The sequence below is a fragment of the Ceratotherium simum genome, chromosome 4, assembly GCF_057802395.1.
Source record: "Ceratotherium simum simum isolate JZ-2026a chromosome 4, ASM5780239v1, whole genome shotgun sequence".
NCBI classification, from domain to species: Eukaryota; Metazoa; Chordata; class Mammalia; order Perissodactyla; family Rhinocerotidae; genus Ceratotherium; species Ceratotherium simum.
This window is the reverse complement of record NC_141903.1, coordinates 72,692,514-72,717,864: the sequence shown is the minus strand read 5'-3', so window position 1 is coordinate 72,717,864 and position 25,351 is coordinate 72,692,514. Positions and strand designations below refer to the sequence as shown.

Sequence of the window (25,351 nt, the reverse complement as noted above, 5' to 3'; positions counted from 1 at the left end):
TGGGGGAAATTTGGCTATTATAAATACTGTGATGTTACGTTCCTCTTTTTTGGGGAAAGAAAGAAGAATATCTGAGTCCCCCTTATCATGCGTAGAGAAACTCTAGAGAATATTATTTCACCAAATATTCCCCTATCATGTAGCCATCACACAAATTATCACTCACATTGGATCCTGGGGCCAGACCCAGGGTATACTGCCTAGGAAGGAGGCTGACATATCCAGCTAACAGTTTCCTCAGCTGCCCCATGTGGCTTGGAGCAGATTTCCCTCTTAGTCTTGACCAAGGGGGTGGAATGAGAGTTGTCACTTTTACTTCTTTCTAAGAAAGGTGCTCCTTTCTTCCAAGCACTTATTGCCCATTTTCTTAGGAAGTTCCTCTTACGAGTGTAGGGAGCAGGTGCCATGTCACACATTTTAGGAGACAAAATAAAAAATAGAGGCAGAGAGAGGTAAGTGATTTCCTCAAGGTCACCGTCTATACTGGTAATCTGCAAAACCATGACTACCAGCCAGGCTAACACTGCGGGGTCGTGCTCCAAAAGAGCAGGTGGTCCTCCTGGTCCTGCACTGCCCTGACTCGGAAATATGGCTGAAAGTTTGTCTGGGGGCCCTGCTGTAAGTTTCTAAGACATCCCACTTTCTTCCAAGGGTGCCTCTTCACGGTTCCTGTTGTAGTGTTACTAGAATGTTCTAATCTCTAGAGAGCGTTTGCGGTTAACCCCTTTAAGAAATAACCCTAGAAGAAGAGAATGGAAGAAATATAAACCCAGAAGTTGAGGCCAAGTCCATGGGCCCCAGCCTTCCTTCCTGGAGTTTGTTGGCCTTCTGGGGGGGACCATCCAAAGAAACAACTTTAGGTCAATATTACTGCACAAGCCACATGGGACTTCTGAGAGAAAATAAGGGAGAAAGGGAGAGAGAAAGTGAGAGAGGGGGAAAAAGAGAGAGACAGAGAGAGAGAGAGAACTTGATTGACCCAAGTGGGGTAATAGTCCAAGAGAGAGAAAGCAATATGAAGGAAAAGGGAAGCACTTTACATGGCATCCACACAGAGCTTTCATTGCTTGCTCTTTCCCTCCCCACTTACAGCAGCAAACCCTAATTTTGCCTTGGCTTTGATCTATTTTGGTGTAAGTCTCTTCTGGGTGGAAAAAACGAAGAGAAGAAAGCATGAATGTCTCCCTGGAGTCTGTCAGAGAGACCATTATGCACAAAGATGAGTTCTCACATGGGCATGCACACTTGAGGCCACATGTGTAGAAGGCGAAGTTTCTCTGGGGCTAGGAAAGAAGATTAAAAAATCTCTTGCCTCTGGGTCTTTATTTGGCCTCTTGCTTCGGCAGGTCTCGCTCTTGGCCTTCCTCATCACCCTATAGCTGCTATGGAGAGTTAATTTAGGAGTTGGAAGATATTCTCTTTCTCTTCCCTTTAGCTTTAGAATACCCAGCAAGAACTCTGGAGCAGGCTATGAACTAGTCCAATGCCCCAGAGACTGTGTTGGATGAGGGCCAGGCCTCAAGGTGCATTTCTCTTGTCTGGGGTCTGGCCATGCTCTTCTGAGGGAACTAATGAGCATGGTTGTGGCCACCACAGGAAGTCCTGGGGAATTGTTATTTTGGTCATCTATATTTCTTTTCATGACTAATATCAAGCATGTTGCTAATAGTAAAAGATTCTTAGAGGAATTTCAGGCAGGGGGGATGGCCTCAAGGTTTTTACTTTTTATGTCCCAAACATTCTTTCTAAAGCTGTAACTATTCAGTAACATTTGAGGGGAACATTTCATAATATAAGAAGAAAGTCTAATTGAATTATGGTTCTATAAGCCAAAAGGAAAATAAAAACAGAAGCTTTGGTTTCTGTTTTAAAAGCAACAAAATATTGTGGTATGGATGGTGTACATGAACATTTTCTGAGAGATGAAATGTGGATCATATTTACAGTATAACTTCCTCAAATAAGATAAAAGCATTTTAAAGTACTTATTTCTCCCACAAATCCACATTTACTCACTTGTTCTCATTTGTGGGATCATATCTGGGAAATGGATCATGGTCATTATCGTTAAAATCATAGCTAGCCTCTGGATCCTAAAAAGAGAACAAAAATAATACTGTAGCATCATAAAAAAACAGCAGCACTTCCCAAGCCTTCAACCCCTATCCTATTCCCTTCCTGGCTGATAGCTCAAAAGTCTTCATTTCAGAGTTTCTGGCCCATTCACTGATCATTTATTATACCCATAAACCAAGCAGAGATGAGGTACACAGAAAAGCGAGCCAGCATCCAATTCTCGGTAAATGTTACCAAACCTAGAGCTCATAGAGTCTCATAGGATATTAGAACCAGAAGGAATCAGAGTTTACTTAGTTCAATCACCTCATTTTTCAAATAAGAAAATTGAGGCCCAGAGAAGTTGAATGACCTAACCAAGCTACGGAGCTAGTTAGCGACACTTTGACATTCATCTCTCTTGTGAATATAGGTACAAAGAGGTGGCTGTGGGCTGGGGCTCAGGTCCACAATATCTCCTTCAGCCTCCCCAGTTACACTAAATAAACATGTAATTTAAAAGTAAAGGGAGTACGCTTGAAATTTAAGACAAGCTTCCAGGTCCCACCCCCTTTTCCAACCAGACTGCTACACTTAAACATCTCCCACATAGGAATTCTATCACCAACACTGCTACTTTTCTATATTTTCCATATCTTTCAATATTCCTACTTTCTACTAACTTTTTTCATCTCTTTTTTTCCTTCTCTTTTCCTTTGCTCTTTAGCTGGGGAATGTTGGATGAGCGGAAAGGATGAGAGAAAGACAGGGACAATCTGAAAGATGAAACACTGATCTAAAGTCCTAAGGTATTATGGAGAGCTTCATAAACATTGAAGGAAATAGTTTTCATTTACTTATTTTCCATTTCTAGTAAACTTTTATTTCCTTTTCTTGTCATTTTTGCACTGTGTAATGTACACTTTGATTTTGCATGGAAGGATCATATTCACATAATTTCACAATGTCAGAGATAATGACCCATAAGGGATGGGAGGAGGAAGTCTGCAAAAATGATCCCAGACATCAGGCTAGATTTGATTGTTTTAATGCCCCAAATATTGAGTGGCATAGAGTCTGAATGGCTTTTAGCAATTTAGTTGGTGTAGGTGCATCCCCCACCCCCAAAACACATGCTTTTGTACAATCCTTGGCTCCACTGAATTCTTTCAAAGCCCACTGATACAAAAAAAAGTTCACATGGGCTGGCAGGAGAGTGAGTGGAATGGCAAAACCTTGGCCCATCGTTCCTGGGGCTGACATCAGAGCAGCCTCCCACTTGAGGGAAGGAAAGCCCTAACTGTGTGTCTGTGTAGACAGCACCTAAGTTGCAGTCACGGGAGGGCCCAGACTCACATAATTGTCATAGATGTCTGTGTGATTCCACTCCAGGCCATCATCCAGTACAGTGATAACAATCCCTTTGCCTGTGATGCCTTTTTGCCAAACAGGTATCACGTGGAGATCCAACTTGGGCAGGGCTGCGGTCATCCTAGTATCTTGCTGGTAAAGAAAAACAAAGAAGCATTGGTAAAATCATGATTTGCTTGCTGCGAAATGAGAACTGAAGCTCCAGTCTGGAGAGCCATCTTTCTTTTTCCTGGGGTTACTCTACTCTTTAGAAGAAGGCAGTTAGATGAAATGAAAAACAAAGTTGAGGGCCAAGTGAATCATCAGAGTGTGGCTCTTTCCCCAATTGTTCCAATGGAAAATCACACGAACGGATGAATCACCCTGTGCCCCTTCTCTTTAAACCTTTTGGCTTCAAAGAAGAAGTTTGTCCCTAAGTTTCTTTCATTTATAATGATATGCTAAAGCTTCTCATCTACCAAAGCTTTATTTGATGTCCCATGTTCCCATCTCCCCAAAAATCCTGAACAATTTCTCCACTCAACACCCACATACCAATAAGGATTTAGTATTTTAAAGGTAGAATGGTCTGCAAGTCTAGATATCTGCAAATAGATATTTTTTGCCCTTCCTTGTGTTTCTTCCTTTAGCCTAGTTCAGAAAAATCTCACCTGTAATCATATATGAATTGCCACTCAGGACTGTATATACTCAGTCATGTTCACTGTACTTTTTGGGTGATTTAAAGGGTTCTCAAGAGTAACTTTGACCAAACGTGATTTTTGCCATGAGTACTGTTTTGGAATGCCTAACTTGCAAGATATGATTCTTCTGCACTTACTCCAGACAAGCTTAAGAAGACAAAAAGGCAACAACCTCTCCTCTCATAGCAGCTAAAGATCTGTGTTTAGATACTCTCACCTAGTAAAACAGAAGATCCAGATCATGGAAGGTCCCATCAGTCCAGTCTCCAGGTAACATAGCCCTCTGCTGAATTGTCCATCATTAAAAAAAAAAAATCTATTGTGGAAATGCAACAAAATAAATAACCCAGGTCCTACAAGTCCTTGGGTCGGTGCTTACCAAGTACCACTGCTGATTCCACATTGGATCATTGAAGAGATTTAGTGCTGAGTCTCTTCGAACTGAACGTTTACTTCTCTCTTTTCCATACTGTTGTTCAGCCCATATCACCTACAAGGAGTTTTATAGCAAGAAAATCAACAGTAAAATAGCCACCTCTATGTAATCATCTTCCCTCTAACTAGCTCCAGTACCTTTCCCATCAGAGTTCAGGCAGCTCCACAATGTTCTCATTTGATTACAGATCAAACTGGTAGCTCAGTGAGAAGAAGGGATTACCCACTGGGGAGATAAACATTTCCCCTATTACAGTAAAGTGTACCTTTAGGGGGAGGAGAAGCAGTCAGTGAAGTGATGATTCCCTCAAATTATTTACACTGTGATTACCGCGGAAGTAAAAGTTCAGCCAGCTTTCACCAGCAAATGGACCATAATACCCATTTTTGTATTGAGGTTCCAGGGCTGTGTAGCTGAAAATTTGTCCATTTTTGTGAAATGAGTCAACAAGCTAAGAGATCCCAGAGACTACTGTTTGATGCTTACAGCTTAATTTCCCTTTCTTTACACACAAAAGGTAAAAATAGCAAATGTTATACAAGACAAGAAAGGTGCTGTGTCTTTGCAAATCTGAAACTCTGGCTCCCCTGTGCTTCAGCCTCCTATTTAAGAGTATTTAATATGAGAAACAGATCCAGGGTGATGAATGAGTACTACTGACTATACACACTTACCATTAATTTAGTCTCATGTATTATGCAAAGAGATCTGACAATACAAAAATTACCTGCCCCACATTTATGGCATAATCCTATTATACTTGAGGTCCTGTGAGGGCGAGGGGCTGCCTTGTGGTTCTATTTATTATGAGATAATTTGTTGTTGTTAGTACCATTGAGTCGATTCCAACTCCTAGTGACCCTGTATACAGCAGAGCAGAACTCCGTCCAGTCTTTTTCCGCCATCCTCTCATCTTCTGGTTTTATGTCAGACAACGCTCCACTGCTATTCATAGGGTTTTCATGGCCAATTTTTCAGAAGTGGGTCCTTCTTCCTAGTCTGTCTTAGTCTGGAAGCTCCGCTGAAACCTGTCCACCATGGGTGACCCTGCTGGTATTTGAAATACCAGTGGCATAGCTTTCAGCATCACAGCAACACATAGCTGCCACAGTGTGACCATCGATAGACAGTTGCTGTGGTTCCCTGACTGGGAAACAAACCCAGGCCATGGTGGTGAGAACACAGAATCTTAACCATTAGACCACTAGGGAAGTTCCTATGAGATAATACCATGCTCTTATTTTGCTGGGCAACATGACTGTTTCCTACCCAAAACATATGCTCTCTATTGTACACATGATGATAGTCCAGTGTGTGGTGGGATATTGTTAATGTGATAATACTCATGAGCCAAATCCAAAAATAAAAACTGAAAAATAATTTGCAAATAAGGATAAAATCATCCACTAAGACTGTCCTGAATTTTCAATTAGAAAGTATACTGCAGACCTGTTATAAACATTGGGAGGGACTCGAGAGCTAGAAATTAGTCACTATAATTTATTTTTAAAGTGCCTGTATTTTTAAGTTAATTGTTTTGGCTTAAAATACCTCAATGCTTGGAATATACTGCCTGTCATCTGAGTTGGTCTTTGGAGCTGGCTGCTAGGGAACAAGTACTAATCTTTGAGGGAAAGAGTCACTTACAGTTGGAGATTTCATTAACGGACTTGTAAAGATAGCCTATTGCTGCATGTCAGAGGACTAATTTGAAAGAATATTATCCCCATCCAAAAAAAGAGCAATAAAATGAAAATCAAAAGCAATTTTTAAAAAATGAAATATAAGAAGAAGCACTCTGCCATCTGATCGGATAAACATCCAATTGTTGGAAACAGTGTTATGATTAATGCCATTAACCCAATCCCGTATTAATCTCTATAAGAGCAGATCAAATGGAACAGAGCAAATTAGTAGTGTCTTTCTATTTTGTGTATAATAGGTATCATGTACTTAATTGTAAGTAATCCTTCTGATTTGGAAAGAACATTAAAGATGATCTAGTCCAACCTTCCACTGCAAGCTTCTATGATTTTTCCTAAAATAAAATTATTCTAAAGATCATTTTTTCATAGGATTATATAGACTCCTTTTTTTATGAAGTTATGTTGGAGAGTAAATTCTTAGCTCTTCTTCATTATGCCTTGAGATTTCTCCCTCAAATCAACGATTAAGGAAATAGCTAAAGAATAGAACTGGGCCATCTGTTCATTTTAGTGAGATACTTTGAGTAATAATAATAGCTACGTATGGGGCCGGCCCGGTGGCGCAAGCAGTTAAGTGCGCGCGCTCTGCTGCGGTGGCCAGGGGTTCGCGGGTTCGGATCTTGGGCGCGCACAGGCGCACCACTTGTTGAGCCATGCTGTGTCGGCGTCCCATATGAAGTAGAGGAAGATGGCCACGGATGTTAGCTCAGGGCCAATCTTCCTCAAGAAAAAAGGGGAGGATTGGCATCAGATGTTAGCTCAGGGCTAGTCCTCCTCACACACAAAAAATAATAATAATAATAGCTAGGTATGCTCCACTCTGTCCACTTTTCTCCTATGAAGATGAGAAGGGAATTCAGTTTAACTTCCTTGTGCATTAATGTCAAGAATGCAGTTAAGCAGATAAGGAAATCTCTGTCTTGCTTTACTTAAGGACAAAGCCTAGTCAGAGTGCTGGAAGTTGTCCTATCTTTCAGAGCCCACATACAATATGCCATCTGCCTTGGGATGGCGAAGGGAAGACTTCACTGGACAAGAAACTTTTAACGTAATGTTCACGGTCTCTGATTTGGTCTCCCACATCTAGCCATTAACCTGATTAAAAGCTAGCAATGGGTGTGCATGGGCTGCGGGTCGCTGTCCGTGGTCCTGGCACAGCATTCTTTGTCTGGATGTGGCTGCTGCTTTTACATTTGAACACTGGTAACCCAGGCCCAGTCATTCCTTACTCTCATAATTTGCCCTCTCCTTCTCTTTTTTAAAAAAATTCTATCAGTTGCAGAACAAATAAAATGGCAAATTACTCCACAGGGTTCATGAATTCCATGTACTTTCAACAGTTCTATCACCTTTCTGTCACTTACACTTTTCTTTCTGGGAAGTTGAAAGGATGTGTTCTATCTCTCTCGAAGGTTCTATATTCTCTAGAGTGTCCTAGGCAACAGAAATCATGTATACAAATATCAGGCCAGCCAGGATAAATTTCCACCAGGATGGCACATTCTTGAGAAAAGACAACATTTCGTATATAAATTGCAATACTCCCAATATAGTCAATATTTCTATTGATATGTTTGCTGACCTTGAAAACAACATACTTCAAAAATCGATAGCTCTATTAGATATACATTCAAATTGTCTCCACACTATTTACCTATATCCATTTCCTGCTGTTGCCTTATCATTGAATATGTATACAAACCAGGATAAAAAGAGATCCAACACTTTGGATTAAACAATACAATACTTATGAAAACACTTGCATCATGAAGACATGGAATTAAAGCTCCTTGATAAACACTAGTTTCCTACATAACCAAACCAAATAGAAATGGCACAATGTTTTTTCAGTTACGCTGAAATGTTATTAAAAGCAAGGTTCATATATTGTATTTCTTTGGCATGCCCACATTGGATATTAAAGTGCTTGGTACATAATAGGCATATAATAAAAGGCTGTTGATTGATTTTTATTGTCAAACATTTTCATTAGTGCTACTACTTGATTTTCAATATTCACTTTTATGCTCTTAGACTGGACTTGTGAGCTAGTATTATATATATATTATGTATTTATATATATAATTTAGTTAACTCAACCAACCCAATCCAATTCAATCCAGTTATTATTATGTGCAGTTATAAGCCTAAGGAAATAACAAGAAAAACTATAGATAAATAATTATGAACAAAATAAAAAAGAATCATATTTACAAAGTGCTTTTGCTCTTGTTGGCAATTATAAAGAAAGCAGATAAGTCAGGTTACTGGTTTGAAGACAAATACACAACACTTACACGATCATCATCAGATAATCTCTTGGTGATGTGAAAGGCACTCCTTCGAGACCTTCGGGGATGGGTTTTATGTTTGAATAAGTAGTGGTTTTCAAGTGATCCAATCTATAAAAGAACAAAAATTAAAATCTGCTTTCCAAAATAAGTGTATATGGATTAGATTGAGCCCCAACTAACTTAGAGACAGGCAACTTTTATTAAGCCCATTCCTTGTACTTGAAGTTAAATTTTTTCCTTATGAGGAAGACACTGATAGAAGCCTTCCTTTTCTTGTCAATGTGTTGAGTGAGATGAGCCTCACAATATTATCACTTGGGCTGGCAGTATACTTGGGGGCCAGTGATGCTCATGTTTCACATATTTCAAAGGAACTACATTTGTTTTTCTATGTGACAATATTGTGCAGGTGACATTTCTAAAAAAATATACCCATTTCATCAAATTTATCCTGTTAGAGAACAATAATCTGTGGAAATCAGGCAAACTGTACTATCCGTGCCACATTCAGCTCAAACAATTTGTTGTCGTTATAAAATATAGCCATTGAATCCAGAGTGAGTCTTATAAGCTACTAGACCATTTGACTTTCCACTAGTTCAAGGCTGTGGGAAAAAGCCAGCATGCCACACGTTTATGACAGTGTTCCACCTTAGAGTGTGTAAACTTCTCTGTGTGACTATCAACACCTTTGGTCCATTTAGAACTATTTTCATTATTCTCTTAAGCTAGAGTTTCTTTATTCAAAATAGTATTAATTTGAAGCTAGCAAATTCTCTAGATGCCCTGTATTTTTTTTAATTGAGACAAACAATTGACAATGGGTTATTTCAGAAGAATGACATTCTTCAAATTAGTGGTTCTCATCACCTAGAGAATTTTTTAATAGAGTTGCTTAGGCCCTGCTCCAAGCCTGAACCTCAGTGAGTGAATCTGCTATAGTTATAGATGGAATTGGGGAGAGAGAACAGTAGCCATAAGAAAAGATCACCAATGCTTAGCTCTGTTTCTGCTATCAACTGGCTTTGCTTCTGGTCACCCCTCTAATCCTAGTTTTATCTTGAGGCCTTAAGCAATTCAGGATAGTGATGCTAAGTTAATAAGGGAGAAATAAGCAGAACCAGGAAAGCACTATCAGTCCTTTACAAAAAGTTATCATTTTTTAAATGTTTGTTAGTAACGACATTTTAACTGGAAATGGCTAGAGAAAATATAGCATATGCAAATCATATGTAAATATAGATGGTTTTTCTCACTATTTTTAAAGCTTCTTGTAACTATGCCATCCCTTCCTTGAAGATCCTACCAAGAATACTGATTTACTGTTATTTTTAGTTTTGGGATTTATGATTTTGAAAGGCAGTTTCCATAATGAATGGTCAGGTTTGGATGTATGTCTGGGGCTAATAGGTGAGAAAAGAAAGAGGGATTTACTTTCTGTTCTCTCCTCCAATATCCTTCCACACAGTTACCAGTGCTATTTAGCTACCAGAAGGATATATGATTAAGGCCCCAGTCCCCTTACCTCACCATAGGAAGCACAAGATTTCCATGATGCCCACGGTATCCACCAGTACAAATTCATCCACTAGTCACTCTCTCTTTAGATCCCAACAATTCCTTGCAGCCTTTCCAGACTTACTACTAAGCCCCTTTCTTTGTATCTCCCTGGCTTCCCACAAGCTGTTTTCTATGTCTGGAGTGGCTTCTCCAATCTCATCCTGTTCTCCTGGAAACCTCTGACTCTTCTTCCTAAACCTTGTGCAAATGTTTCCTCCTTTGGGCTGCCTTCTTTCACCCCTCCGCAGTTCCTTTCCATCTTCAATCCTTCAATCAACAAATATTGAGACTCCAGGCCCAACTTCTATTACTGTAGCAATTACATGCAACTGCAATTATTTGTTTCTAAACCAGTCTCCTCCAGATTTTTGATTCCTTGAAAGTTTCTTTTTCTCCTATTATTCCTCAGCCCCCAACACGGAGCCTAGCACAGAACAAGGTCTGGGCAAAAGCAAAAGTCTTGGTCTGCTACTGGGACACGGAGAAATCAATCTGTGTATTGACTTTCCTGCTGGGCATTTCAAAGACAGTTTGGCTCCTAAAATTGGAGAATGAAGCCTCTGGCAAAGGATGGCGTATTCCCCAGAGAATTCGATCTATGGAATCGCCAACGCCCACGCCGATTACTCATCCATGACTTCAGCAGCGTCTCTACCACCACCTCCAGAAAAAACGCGCCAAAATGTTTTACAACTCCCTCCTCCCCCGCTTTGATGCACACCAACTTCCAAGGCAAGGGGCGAGGGCTTGATTCTGAGCCAAGGAAAAGAAAGCTTAGATTAGAACACACACCCCCTGGGGTTCCCCGGAATCGCACAGCTAAGCAGCCTCCCTTGTAATGCCTTAACGCCCCCCTCCCCCAGCTATCTATTAACCCAGCCCTCACTTGGGCAGGCAACCGTTTCCATCACAAGCTGAAATCCCTGAGGAAGGTATTACGCATTTGGCTGAGGAAGAAGAAAGAAAGAAATCCTTTCCTCATAGTCAATTCGGCAGCTTGTTCCTTTAGGGAGACTGACCTAGCAAAGTTGTGAAGCTTGGACTTGGTAAGTTCCCGGTGAAAACCTGGAGCTCCCGTTGGAGACGCGGAGAGTTGGTCCCATGGTTTTCACCCGCTTCTTCTCCCGCCGGCCACCCAGGCCGCTCCGTGGCCCCCCAGCCTCCGGGTTGCGAGTCCCGGCCGTTGGTGCTCTCCCAACGCCCTGGGTGTGCTCAAAAAGCCTGCCGGCGGACATCGCCAAGCCTGCTCGGCCCTTTGCATGAGGACTTGGAACTGATGCTGCCATATTGAAAAGAAGGAAACAGCCCGCTCCTGACGCAGACCTGCTGAGTACCAGGCGACGGAGCGCACTGCCTCTCCCGGGGACGCTTGGTTGGTAAGAGCCTGCGTGCATCTCAAGTTCCGTGAGCAAGCGTGGAGAGATTTTTCTTCCAAACCGCGCGGGAACGGATTTCAATTCCAGAGCGGACAACAGCAAGAATAAGCTCTACCCAGCTGCAGCAGCTTCGTTCTGCCTGGCTGCGCCCAGCCCAAACAATAAATAATGCAAGCCTTTTCTCTCCAACCGCGCCAGGGGCGAGAGCTGGAGAAGCTCCAGCTCTTTGCCACTGAGCTCAGGAGAGTGCAACCTGGGGCTCCCACTTGGGATATCGCGTTTCAGTCCCGCCAGTCCCCTCGGGCCCCTGAAAGTTTCCTGAAAGTGCAAACTCTTACCTGACCCAAAAGGTCATAGCCCAGCTCCTCGGCTATGGCCGAGGCTGCCTCCGGTCCCCCGGGGATCTCCGCCGCCCATTCATTCACAAACTGCCTCTTTGCTTTTACACTGTTCAGTGCACACCAAGCGCAAAAGAGAGCGAAAGCAGTACACTGCAGAGTCCAGGCTCTTTGCTCCATGGCTCACACACTCGCTCGCACACTAGTGGGAAGGAGATTGGGGAAAGAGGCAAGATAGGAGAAAAGCCAGAAAGACTCGCCCTTTCCACCCTCGGGATCTGGACCACTTCTCACTCCCGGTTGTCCTGCTAAGAGATAGGCACTCGAGGAGAGGCTGGGCGGCGGCGAGCGCTCAGTGCAGCGCCTCGGTCTCCCGGCTGAGTGGAGCCCCAGCCCTTCCGAGCCGGAATGGAAATGAGTGTTTACACGTCAAATCGACGAAAGCCATCTCTTGACGTCAGATCTACCTGGACTAAGATCTGGATGGTATTCCCGGCGGGGTGGAGAAGCGGCTAAAATAAGCAGCGAGGGATTAAGAAAAGGAAGGAACCGTTTGCTGGGATCAGTTAAGTCTGCTCCCTGTCTGTAAATTCCGTAGCCGTGAGAAACACCTTCACTTCTCAAAGAGAAGTGTTCCCCCAAACTGGGAGTGCAGCACACTTTCCCTACCTTCTGTCCCTTTTCTTTATATTTATTTGATTATCTCGTGGTGGGGGGAGGAGGGAGGAGGATTCTTAGAATGGCCTTGTGGATATTAGCACCTGCTCTGAAGAACAGGGCTCTTAAGTCTTTCAAATCGGACAGAGTCTGGGAGGGCAGAGAGGAGGGAGGCTTCTACTGCCCAGATTCTGGCCTAAATTGCCTAAGAAAATGAGCATGTCTGGAAGATAATGTTAAAGCAAATAGTTTAAAAAATATATTTTAACAATTCAAACCACCTCAGTTAACAAGTTTACTTCCTTCTCTCCTCTGTTTCTCAACCTCAGTAAAACAATATCTAAAATTCTATTCCAGATATTGCAGAGCCTGGTATCACCTCTTTTACAGTGCTTATCATAAAAATGATTAATTACATGATTTTTTAAAACAGAAAATAAATTCTCTTTATTCATCAACAAGGGAGCCTTGGGACCCAAATGCCATTTCATTGACTCAGGGAGAGAAAGAGCAGGTTCCATTAACTCTGAACTCTCCATTTTTCGTTCAGTAGAGCACTTCACTTTGGTGTTGAACTGAAACTGTGCCATTACTTTCCCATAAAATGCACAATGTGTCTTTGTGGAAGAATGTTTTCCCATGGAAAGAGAATAAACAAACGTCTAAATGAACCTCCCCCCTTCCCCCGGAGGGAAATGAGTTCAGTTTACGGTGACTGAGCCTATTCCTATCCTGAGGGGTTGAACTTGGCGGGAAATGCCCTGGTGTGTAGTATTCAGCACCGTGGAATGGACAGCGCCACATGCGCCCGTGGCCAGAGGTGCCAGTCCTTCTGAGCCCTCAGGGCTGCTGCCCTTCTGCAACTGGCCAGAACCAAGCTGTTTCTCTTTTGGCCTGTACCTTTCCCCTCCTTTAAATAGAAAAATAGGAAATTGACCACAGCGGGGTAAGTGTGGTTGGGTTCATGATCGTGACTACTTGCACTGAGCCCCAGGGAATGCATTGGACTCAGCCCAAAAGTAAAATTGCAAGGGATTAAAAATCTCGTCTGCGAGTCTGCGAAGGTTTTTTCTTTTTTTAAGCTCCCAGCCGCCGGAGGGCGCAGCCTATTCTAGAGAAAGAGAGAAGAAAAGGGATAAGATAGAGAAGACATATGAGCCTGTGGAGAAAGTAAGCAAGAGATATTCTTTACAGGAAGCAAATGAGACTGGGGCTTGGTGGAGGATGAGGCTGAATAGTTCTGCTTCTTCATTTGCCTCCATGTTTGCAGAAATGTGGACTAGATGGATAATTTCTTTAAACATAAAGCTTCTTAACAAAAACAAATGCCAATGTTAATAAGCCATGTGATGCAGTTAAGGATATCGCAGTAATGTGAGTAACACTCACATGAGATGTTGTGGAATAGGCTCAGATTGATAGCTCTTCTGCCTGCTCTGTAAATTCACATGTGTATGTATTGATGGCTGAGTGAACTATCTTCTTTTCCCTTCATGCTTCAGCCTGAGTCGTGTCCTCAAGCTGTCTAGGGGGTTTCATTCTCACAGCAGACAGATGCTAACTATATGCTAGCAAGGCAAAAGAAACTCATGGCAAATGTTTCATAATGGTAGGTATGGTTAGAGCAGGAACACGTTTGCCCCTTTCTTATTATTGTTCAAGTAAATCAGTTTGGCAGAGTGTTGACAATGAAGTCAGTGTCTCATTAATGAGACATTTGTCTTAAATGGAGCACCTTACCAGCCTGGAACAAACATTTTGTTGGTATACTTAATAGGGCAAACTAAATTCTCACAGTGAAAAAATAATATCCCTGTCTAAAGTGTATATATATACTTAGTATTTTACTGATATATATATGTATCAGTAATTTATTCTGAAATTGTCTGAATTTTATCTGATGGACCTTATTTGCCACAAATTTCCAGGATGCAGAAGAAATGAATGTTTGCCAAGGCTAGGGGTGCAACTAGATGTGGAATCCATCTTAACTTTCTCATATCAAAGGCTAGCCCTATCCTGCTATGTGGATCATAGTAATAACCTCCAGGCCCATCAGTGTCATATTTTATATCATGAATTATAAAAGCCAATTATCACCCTTAAGTTTTAATAGCATTTGATCCATCTGATTAATTTATATAGAAAACAGGATAATTCAGAAACCGAAGAGGACTGTGTTTCTATTATGAATTATCAAGTAAGTGTTGTGCCTTTCATGATTGCTCCCAACTGCCCAGTTAATGATGCAGTTAATCATTTATTAAGTTTTCCTGGAGAGTAATAAGAGCAAGGCTGATATGAGCAGGAAGTAAGAAGATGTTCAGAGATCTATAGATCACCATATCTCTTTAGTCTTAGAAAACAAATTTTTTAATCTTTTTGTTACTGTGAAATAAAATATGTACACTCAAGTGCACAAAACAATGTGCTCAGTGATTTATCACAAAGTGAACACTGTGTAACCATTTAGGTCAATAAAAAAAAATTTCTAGCTCTCCAGCATAGTATTCCAAGATTTTCAAGAGGCATAGGAGAAGGAGTGAGGAAATAACTTAGGTTTAACACTTTCCAGTTGTTATGTAGACTTATCTCCTTCCTTTGGGTAACAGTAACTATATATTAAGACAAGTCTGTAATTAATTAGTCTGCAGTTAAACCAGAAAATATTTGGTAACAGAACATATTATAGAGGCAAATCTACCTATAGCAGTGGTTTCTCAACATAGAAAATAACGATATTTGTATGGCACACTGAGGCAAACTGGAGGAAATTTGGGGACATCTGTATGGGACTTGGTAAAGAGATTCATTACATTTTCTTTATATGACACAATTTTGAAAAAAAATACAATATTTGGGGGAATATATTAAAATCAAATTGATAACTTTAAATTGAGAAATATGAATCTACTTCCATCAATATAGCTTTTTATCTCAAGTTTTATGCTTGAAAGCCTATATATCATTTCTAATTAAAACATTTTAATGACAATCTTCAAATTAAGTGCATGCCCTCCGCTGCGGTGGCCCGGGGTTTGCCGGTTTGGATCCCCAGCGCACACCGACGCACCACTTGTTAAGCCATGCTATGGATCTTTTCCCAGAAGCCCAGGATCAAGCTACTTGCCTGGCCTCCCCAAAGGATGCGAAGACCAAATATCTTGAGCGGCGTCTATAATTCCACCAGTTGGGAAGCTCTGATCTATAAAAATGGAGGTAAGAGAATGAAAAGCAAAGTCAAGTTAAACATCTCCAATCTTTTTAATGATTTTTGCATCCTGGTTACTCTTGTTTGGACAGGATCTTTTTAACATACTTTTAAATATATGTTTATATATAAACATGAATTTTTATGTTTATATATAACATATATATATATATATACACAAACATGTTTATAATAAACACCCAGAATTAAATGTACGATAGTTGGCCAACCCCGTGCTGATTAGAGCAAGAATTTCATCTCTTTTTGCAAACAATCCTTCTGCCACTATAGCCTAAAATTGAGTTAGCTTTATTTTTTTCTTATTAAACTAATAGCCTGCTAGAAATTGATTTGTAGTCACATACGCTGCTATTAAGTTACATTTCCACCCTGACTTGTACAGTTTTTATGTTTTTGTTGTCTGTGTGTTTGGAGGCAGGGGGCTAAGTGTAAGACTAATTTTTTCCCTGCTGAATTTCAGCCTCTCGAGATGTTTGGAAACTTGATTTTATCATCTAATGATTTGTTCCTAGCTTCATGCTATGTACAAATGCAGTCAGCTGTCAATTGGTGTCTTCATTCAGGTGATTAATAAAAAGATTTATGAAGACAGACAGAAGATGGAGCCACCAGAAACTTCCCTATAAGCTAATTGATCTAATAATCATTACCTTTAGAAACGGTTACTAATTTACCTCACCAGTGCCTGTTCAAAAGGATCGCAGAAAGACCTTGTCACATGATATGCTAAAGTCCAGATATATAGTGGTTATAGGATTGACTCTTGCTGGCATTAGTACTACCCGCTCTATGTCATGCTGGGTGCTAGTGATCAATATTTATTTTGTGAGTAATACAAACCAAATTTTTAATAATGTGTTCTAAAATTAATGATAGTCCACTGATCTAGTCCATGGAGTTTATCTTCTTTTCATTCTTGAAACTGAGAATTTTTGACCGTCTCCAGTCTTTCAGCACTGATCCTTGTTCTGCTTTCTCGTATTCCTCAGTGATCTTTGACACTGGTTCAAGTGTCTCCCTTTGAGAATGAATTTATTCTTAAATGGAAATTTACCCATATTACCTGTCCCCTCCTCTTGAGTTAGCCCCAAGTAGTAGTGGTATAAACAGTATAATCTGATATATATAACACTTTCATCTATCAAAACAAAAGTCATCTTGGGTAAATCAAAATTATTTTGGTTTCAAAAGACAAAGAGCTGTATCCTAACTAAAACTAGATTAAGCAAGAAAAAGGAAGTTTATTGGCTTGTATAATTAAAGCATAAAAAAAGAAATATAGAACTGGCCAAGGAGACTGGACCTAGAGACTTAAATAGCATTAGCGAGCGTTCTCTCTTTCATTCTCTCTCTCTTTCTCCTCATTTCTCAGCTTCTACATCTTTGTAGCTCTCATTTCTCAGGGTCTTCCACAAGGTGAAGTACACGACTATCAGTACTTCTGGGATCACAGCTTTCCGGTTCATAACACAAGGAGAAAAAGAGGACCTCCTTTCCATGAAATATGAAAGCCCCAGAGAAGAACTCTAGGTGCTAGGCTTGGCCAATATGTTCACCCTGGACCAATCACTGTAGCCAGGAAAGTTTAGTATTGTGATTGGCCAGATGTAGGCCATGTGGCCAACCTTGTGTTTAAAAGTGGGAGGAGGGTATTAGCTTTACCATGACTTGCAGCCACATCATTATTTCAGTCTTTCCAGTAAGGAAAGAGCAATTCCCCAAAGGAAGGATGGGGTGGAGGTCTGCATCTAAAGAGTATTTAGAAACATTAACAACAATCACCATGCCCTTCAGCAGGCAGAAAACAAGTAAAAGAATAGACATTGACAATCTATATTGTCTCATTCTGAATATTATCTCTCCTGCAGTTGATGCATTTAAGCATCATTCAACATTTAAAAGCAAATATCAATGCTGAATTAGTTTAGACAAAAAGATATAAATACAGCATGTAATAGATTTAAATCCTTTAAAATTGTTTTAAGTAGACTTAGGGCTAGGGTTATAAAAAAAGACAATTTCTTTTACTAACTCTTTATTTTGCAATAAGTTTAGATTTACAAAAAGTTGCGAAAACAGTACACAGAGCTTTTGTATACTCTTCACTCAGCTTTCCCAAAGGTTTACATCTTATATATCTATAGTATAATTAGCTAAACCAGGATGTTAATATTGGTACAATACCATTAACTAATCTACAGACCTTCTTCAAGTTTTCTCATGATTAGATTAGAGGCATGCATTTTTAAGCAGGAAGCGATGTTATGCCATTTTTACTGCCTTGTATGAGGAGGTATGGATATCCGTATGTCTAATTACTAGTGATGCTATCTCTGATAACTTGGTTAATGTGGCATTGGCCAGGTTATTCTCCACTATAAAGTTATTATTTGAGAAAGGATATTTCAATGCAAAAATAATGGTAGAAGTTATGATGAGAAGAACCACAGTATATTAATAATATCCAAATTTATATTTTTTGGAGAAAATGAAAATAATTTCACTTCCATGGACATTTGTGTTTATGACCCTCACTACTTATTATTCCACATGTCAGGAGATTGCTTTTCAGTTCTACTGATTGCATTTCTTTTTTTTTTTTTTTTTGGTGAGCAAGATCAGCCCTGAGCTAACATCTGATGCCAATCCTCCTCTTTTTTCTGAGGAAGACTGGCCCTCAGCTAACATCCGTGCCCATCTTCCTCATTCGTCCCTTATATGGGATGCCGCCACAGCACGGCTCGACAAGCGGTGCGTCGGTGCGAGCCTGGGATCCGAACCGGCGAACCCCGGCCGCCGCGGTGGAGCGCGCGCACTTAACTGCTTGCGCCACCAGGCCAGCCCCTGATTGCACTTCTTGCTTGTCATATCTGGGATCAAAGTTGGCCCACTCTTTTAACAGTGATTATAGACAATTGTTTGAGGCCTGCTTTTCCTTGGCTGTTTACAACAGCTTCAATGCAGTCCTTCAAGCATTACGTTTATTTAAACAACAAGCAGATTAACTCCAGCATTCACTACAGGGAGATGAGAATAAAGGTAAAGTTAGCTTCGGCCCATTGTGTTTATCCCTCAGGGGTCCTGCTAGAAAGAAAGCCTGGAGATGACCAATCCAACAGCTGATGCTTGGGAGGGAGGACTTAAGCTGCTTCCCACCCCAGCACAGACAACTCAGTTCTCAGCTACTTATCTCTGGGCCTCTTTAGCCACCACCAACTGCAAGAGAAAACAAATCTATGAAAGCAGAATCGGTCCACAGCACATTACTTTAAAAATTCTAAATTTGCTTCTGACACTTCAACTCGGGAGATGTCTAATAAAAATCTGGTTTTCTGGCTTTTAAAAACTGGGAAATATGGGTCTGAATTCCCTTATAGCAACAATTATTCCCACCATTCTCAGACACTGAAGCAAAGTATCAATTTCTGCAATTAAGTTTACCCCCACTGTTTTTTTCTTACGGTAGAGTATAGGTATCCTTAACTCTATCCAAAGTGGGAAAACAAAATATAGCAAAGGGAATCGTGTTTGGAGACTATTTTCTCTTATGCCTGACTTACTCCATTCGGTTATGGTATCTGCCTATCTCCTCTGAGCACTTCTAGCTGCAACCCTTCCTCTAGAGCCTCCTGCAGACTCTTTCCTACACTGTTCAGACCTGGCCGCGCTGTAGCTACAGCTCTTTACTCACAGCAAGAAAGAGGCAAAGACCAGCGGGTCCAATATCTGAAGCAAACGTGTTTTGGCCAGGTCTGTGTTGTTACATCCCAGGCAGAAACCAACAGTCAGCAAGAGTTCCTTCCCAGCCCGTGAGCTTGAGAAAGAGAGGGACTTGTGTGTGGCGAGTGGGAGGGATGTTAGGAAGTGAAGGCTACTCATGTTCTTCTGACTTTCCAGGCCAGATTAATAAGGAATCTAGCGTGGGGCCATGCCTCCATGTAGAGAAATGTGGGGATTTGTCATAGGGAAGGCTGGGAAAAAATGGGTGCAAGAAAGTATTTTGTGGGGGGCAGCGGCTGGTGATCCAGTTTCTCCTTTCCTGGTGCTCTGTCGCTGGAAAGCAGAGACAGTGGCCTCAATTTTATTTGAAAGGTTAGTCAAGAGTGGACTGGAAAACTGACACCATTTGACAAACTGGGCCCAAACTCTAGGTAGACCCTATTTGAAAAGCAGTAAGCACAGAGATAAGAGCAGATGTTGGAGCCAGAATGCCTAGGTTGAATCCCGTTTCTGCCACTTGTTAGCTGAGGATGTTTGCACGTATTTTTGACCCTTCTTTGCTTTAGTTTCCTCATTTGTAAAATGGGGCTATAATAGTAACTTACCTGATGCAATTATTATATATAACGTACCTACGACATTGCAAGTAAATGATAGTTATCTTTATTGAGAAAATGGCACCCTGGATACACCACATTTTGTTGTAAAAGTGTTTTTCCAATGAGGAGGAGGTTGTGTTGTTGTGGATGCACGTTGGATGGGGAGATGACTTCAGAGCTTAAACCTGCCTAGCTCTGGCACCCGATTCTCATATCTCTCTCCCCTTTCCTACTCACTAGTTCCCTTCCTCTTTTATTTCTTTCTATCATAGTCTTGCATATTCTAGGTTGATTTTTCCCATAAGCCTGCTGAGAGAGCTGGACAGATTTGATTAGCTTCGGTTCACTGAAATGCAGAATAGTGAAGTAATTCACCCAGGGCTTGCACAGCTGACTTCACCCATTTGACTTTGGGTATTAGATCCTTCCTCTTTGAGCACTTGGCGTTTGATTTCATAGTGGAGGATAAACAGTAACTGAGTTAAAGGTAGTGGGTAGACCTAGAGGGTTGCTCCTAAAATGGCACCTAAAATGGCACATTCTCCTAAAATGGCACCTTAGGAAAATAGGGTACTATGTTGACTTGATATTGTTAAGTATACTGGAACTGAATTGTGTGAAAGCATGAGTCAGTGTGTCCAGCAGTCAACATTGAGAGTGCTGGTCAGATCTTGAGTTACACAGAGAAAATAGTCAAATGGGGCACCTTTTTAAAAAACTTATTTACCCCTCCACCTTGTCCTCCTGATATTAGAACCAGCCTGTGATTCTACCTGTGTGATTGAATAGTAGCACAATTACTTCATTTCCGTTTTCTAACTTCATGTGGGAAGATTTAGATCTGGCGCACGTGTGCCATGATTATAGGAGTATAATGATAACTAGCATTTATATTGTACTTTGTACTTTTCACAAGGATTTCACATCTACTGGCTTCTCACTACAGCATTATTACCTTTCCCATTTCACAGACAAATCACCTAAGTCACAGGCAGGTGAGGCCACCAGAGTTTGCATAATTCGTCTGACAGAGCTAAAACTAGAACTCAGGCATGCCACACTTCTATCTTCATTTGCATGGAATAGTTTGATGTTTAAAGTTTGAGCGGTTGAGGGTGAGTCCTCTCTGCCCCTTACTAGCATAAATTAGCACAATTTATTTAACCTGAAGCTTTAGCTTCCTCATCTGTGAAGTAGGGGAAATAATACTGACTGCTCTTTATGAGAGTTGAAGGTGACCAAATCATGTAAATCACTTAGAAGAGGGCTCGGCACACGATAAGCCCTCAGTAAAGGCTAGCTGTCATGATTATTGGTCTGTGTGCTCTTGTCACTTTCTTGGCTTTGCATCAAAGAGAACTGCCCACGGTTTGAGATTAATCCCAGAAGCACTATGTCCTTGGGTTTATATTATCTTAAGATATTATTACCCTTTCTTGCTTTGGTAAGACTGGAAGCTTGAAAAATAAATGAGTTAAATTGGCCAGCATCCCTGGCATCACTACCCAGCCTACTGTAGGCCAATAATTTTCAAACAGTTTATTATGCATAAAACTCACCTGGGGTGCTTGTTTGAAATGCAAATTCCAAAGCATCCCTCCTCCTGATTCTAATTCTGGGATAGTGTGGGCCTAGGAATCTGCAAACTTTAACAAGTACCCTTGGAAGTCATAAGAAACTGTGGAAGGCCCTTAACTAGCGTTGGCTCCTACCCTAGTGCTCCTCTCTCCTCTCCCCCACCTCCACCTCCTCCTCCTGGCCCTCTTCCTTCTTCTTTGTTGTTGTCATCATCATCAGCCTCCTCTTCATCCTCTTCTTCTCCTCTATCTTCTCATTTCTTTCTTCTTCTTCTTCTTCTTTTTTTTTTTTTTAGCATTTCAAGTAGACTGCCTGAGGTTATTTTCCACTATTAGGCTAGCTCTGTTATTATCTCTTTAGAGAAAATGCCACTGAACCTGGGGGAAAAATACAGAGTAATTACTCAAAGAAAAAATATATATGTAATTTCCCTGCAGCCAATTAGGAAGATAATCATTAGGTTAGAGTGATCATTTGCTCACACATCGCTGTAGGGCTCTGGCCCTTGCACAAAGAATAAAATAACCCATGTTTGTTTCCGGAGCTTATTAATGTTATACCCAAATTTAATGCCTGACAGTAAGTTTTAAAGTCTTTCCTAGAAAGATACATAATGAGATATAGAATCATTATCCTTACAATCCAATAACAATCTTATATTGATCTTTTGCTTCATGTCAGCCAGGAACTCTAAGAAAGACGTTATCAATCCTCACTATCCACCCCAACCCCTAATTCATTGCACCTACGTGCTAGGAAACTAGAGAAGAGAGCCAAGTGCCAGAGAGGAAACCACTTAAACTTAAAAGGTGTTGTCATCTATTTGGGCACTGTATCTATAAGCTTCAGAGAAAGCAGATATTTTGCAATTACCAGCTTTTAAAGAAATATCAATAGCCCATCCAAAGCACAGGCTTCAAAGTGTTTTTTAGCCCAAATTATAGACTTGATTATCAGTGATTGTCAATTCTTGCTGCACATTAGAACCATGAGCAGCTTTTAAACAATGCTGGTGCCATGGCCCTACACCCTCCCAGAGATTAGGATTGAATTGGTGTGGCATAGAGCATGCTAGTGATTCTACTGAGTACCAAAGTTCTCAATTCCTGCCTATTTTAGGGAAAGTGAAATATTAGGTCTAGGATTTCTTCTTAATTGTGTCAGTTTTCTGTTGCATTTTGCTGGGGTATACTTGATCTTGTCAAAATACTCTCAGCGTCTAATAACGTATAGAACCTCAAGGACATTCCAAATAAGCTTAGCAACGTAAGGAATGAAGGTAGAAAGCAAGTTAAGTCTGCTGCTCAACAGTTTCTATTGGCTGAATCAGAGTCATAGAAGCAGGCACAGGAGTTGAGAGTTCATTCACCTGCCTACCCCTTTCTGGAGCTCTTCAAGACGAGCTGGAGAGATTGGCATAAAGAGGGTATTCTGTGCACTGGTCTGCATTTCTGGTTTAAGCCTTTTCAATTCTCATTGAAAATAGGTGCACTGAGATCATAATTTGCCAATAAGCTTCATGTGACAGATTTTTCACTTTGTTGGTCCTAGGCATAAAGCTTGTTTAATTTAGAAAGATCACTAATAGAGTTCTAGTACTTGCTGTCTGCTTAAATGTTCTAGCACTTAGGAATAAACTTTTCCTGTTTTCTATATTTTAAAGTTTAAAGATCTTTTAGAAATTGAATTCTTTTCTGATTTTATCTATGCTACAAAATCTGCTGGTCTATATAATTTAAAATCTCTTTCTTTCAAATATTTTCACCAAATTATTGCCTATAATAGTAAAAACTATCTTTTCTCTGTCATTTACAATCCTTTTTCTTTTTCCTGTGGTTTCTGGGCAATTTTTATTGATTTATATTCCAGTCCTTCTACTGAGTTTTTCATTTTCATTTTTGCCATCATATTGTTAATTTCCAAGAGATCTTTTTTGTTTTGTGAATGTTCCTTTTTATTTGTCCCTGTTCTTCTCTCATGGCTGCAATATTTTCTCATGTCTTGGAGAATATCCATCCCAGTATTTTGCTTTTTTGAAGTCCCCCTCCGACCATGTTCAGCCCACTGAGTTGTTTTTTCATGTTTGGTTTCAGCTGCCTCTGTGATGGCAGAGGCCTTCCTCAGATCTCTGGTGGTCTTTGGTTGCTAGATCTCATTTAAAAGTGAAGCAAGGAAAGGCTGATTTGGAAGTTTGGATCATTTCAGTGGGGACTGACAACTGCAAACTTTGCTATAGGATGATCTACCTGGATAGTCGAGTTGAGAAAACTCCAATACAGAGTCTCTAAGTCTTTCCTTTTGGGTTGGTCAGGTCCCACAGAGAAGACTCCCCAGCCTCCAATCTAGAGGGAGAGGGGCTGACTGCCAGAGGGGAAGTCAGCATCCGTGGTGCCTCACTTAGTTCCCTATGAAATCCCTACCTTGAACGGTGCCTGCGTCCCTGGTGAATCCCTGCTTTACTCTCTCAGGGGAAGAACCTCCCGTCTTTGGCGAGGGTGGCAAACGAATGGATGACCCGCAGTGGAGAGTGATGAGGCGATCCAGGGGAATGGCTGCTTCTGAAACAGACTTTCAAGTCATCCTTTTTATTTTAGCATCTCTTTTCATCCCAGCTTCCAGAGCCATTTGGTGCACCAATTCCTAAGCTTTAGCGGAATTCTGAGACGTAGAAAGAGGTAGTTCTTAGCTTTCTTTCCCTGCTTCTGGCTTAAGATTCCATTTTCTTGGGTCTGCTAAATTATTTGCTTTTCGGCTTCCATAATTTTATTACTATTACTTCCACTCCTGTTCTCCCCATTCAATGTGTTTATGCCCTTAAAAAATTCCTTCACGGTAGTTTTTGAGGGGTTTTGGGAGGGAGTGAATGTAGATGCATATTTAATCAGCCTACTTTACCTGGAAGTATAACAGCCAAGCAAATAGACACAATCTAAATGACCCCCAATATCTGATTAGTTAAATAAACCACTCATACAATGGAAAACTATTCAATCAATAAAAATTATGCCAAGGAATAGCCATTGACATGGAAATATGTCCATTTCCATGGGAAAATGACAGGTTAATAACATTAATAATAGTAGCTAACAAAGCACTTTCTCTGTCCTCACCCTTCTGCTAAGGATCCTAGTGGATTTTTTCATGTAATCTCACAAAAAAATTTTATAAAGAAGCTACTGTTACTATCCATTATATAGATGAGGAAACTAAGGCTTAGAGAGATTGAGCAATTTGCCCAAGGTCACAGTGTCTTTGGCCCAAATTTGAGAAGACTGTAAGCGGGTTCAAAAATGGCAGAAATAGAACTCACAGGCACCAATGAGTTCTGTTCACAAGCTGTATTGAGCATCAACAGGGTATGAGAACAGTATTGACAAGGATGCCTCTGACCAAGCATAGCCACTGGCATTCCTCTCCTTCTTCGCCCAGCTTGAGCAAGTGAGAAATCTGACAAGTCTGAGAGGCCCAGGGCAAGGTGTGGTCAGGCTTGTTTTCTTTTCTGCTTTCTAGGCTGTTCATTGCTCAGAAACAACTTATTTTACCATGTAAGGTAATAATTCTACAGCTCAGCAATCCTGACATCTAGCTTTGTCCAGATTCTGGGTCCAGAAATGCTTATTGTGACACACTTATGTGATTTACTTTATTCTACACGTGGATTGTGGGACTCTTACATTTACGTTTTTTTAGTGGCTCTCCATAAGCAAGTTTGGGCACAGCCTATTTTATAGAATTAACAAGAAAAG

The 25,351-nt window shown here is 40.8% G+C and overlaps 1 protein-coding gene across 2 annotated transcripts in view; it reads right to left on the bottom strand.

Moving 5' to 3' along the window:
- The window catches only part of PCSK1 (proprotein convertase subtilisin/kexin type 1), a 44,463-nt gene extending 32,259 nt beyond the window's left edge, over positions 1 to 12,204 (bottom strand). Inside the window, exons 1-5 of one of the 2 annotated variants that reach the window (XM_004420353.3) lie at positions 11,820 to 12,204; positions 8,549 to 8,653; positions 4,489 to 4,599; positions 3,412 to 3,558; positions 2,017 to 2,093 (exon numbers count right to left, since the gene is read on the bottom strand). In XM_004420353.3, coding sequence (XP_004420410.2) covers positions 2,017 to 2,093; positions 3,412 to 3,558; positions 4,489 to 4,599; positions 8,549 to 8,653; positions 11,820 to 11,999 — 620 coding nt within the window. In that variant the 5' untranslated portion in view covers positions 12,000 to 12,204. Of the gene's footprint in view, positions 1 to 2,016; positions 2,094 to 3,411; positions 3,559 to 4,488; positions 4,600 to 8,548; positions 8,654 to 11,124; positions 11,721 to 11,819 lie in introns of those variants that run through there. The other variant, XM_087430015.1, reaches the window with a different exon arrangement.
- Between the last annotated feature and the right edge of the window lie 13,147 nt (positions 12,205 to 25,351).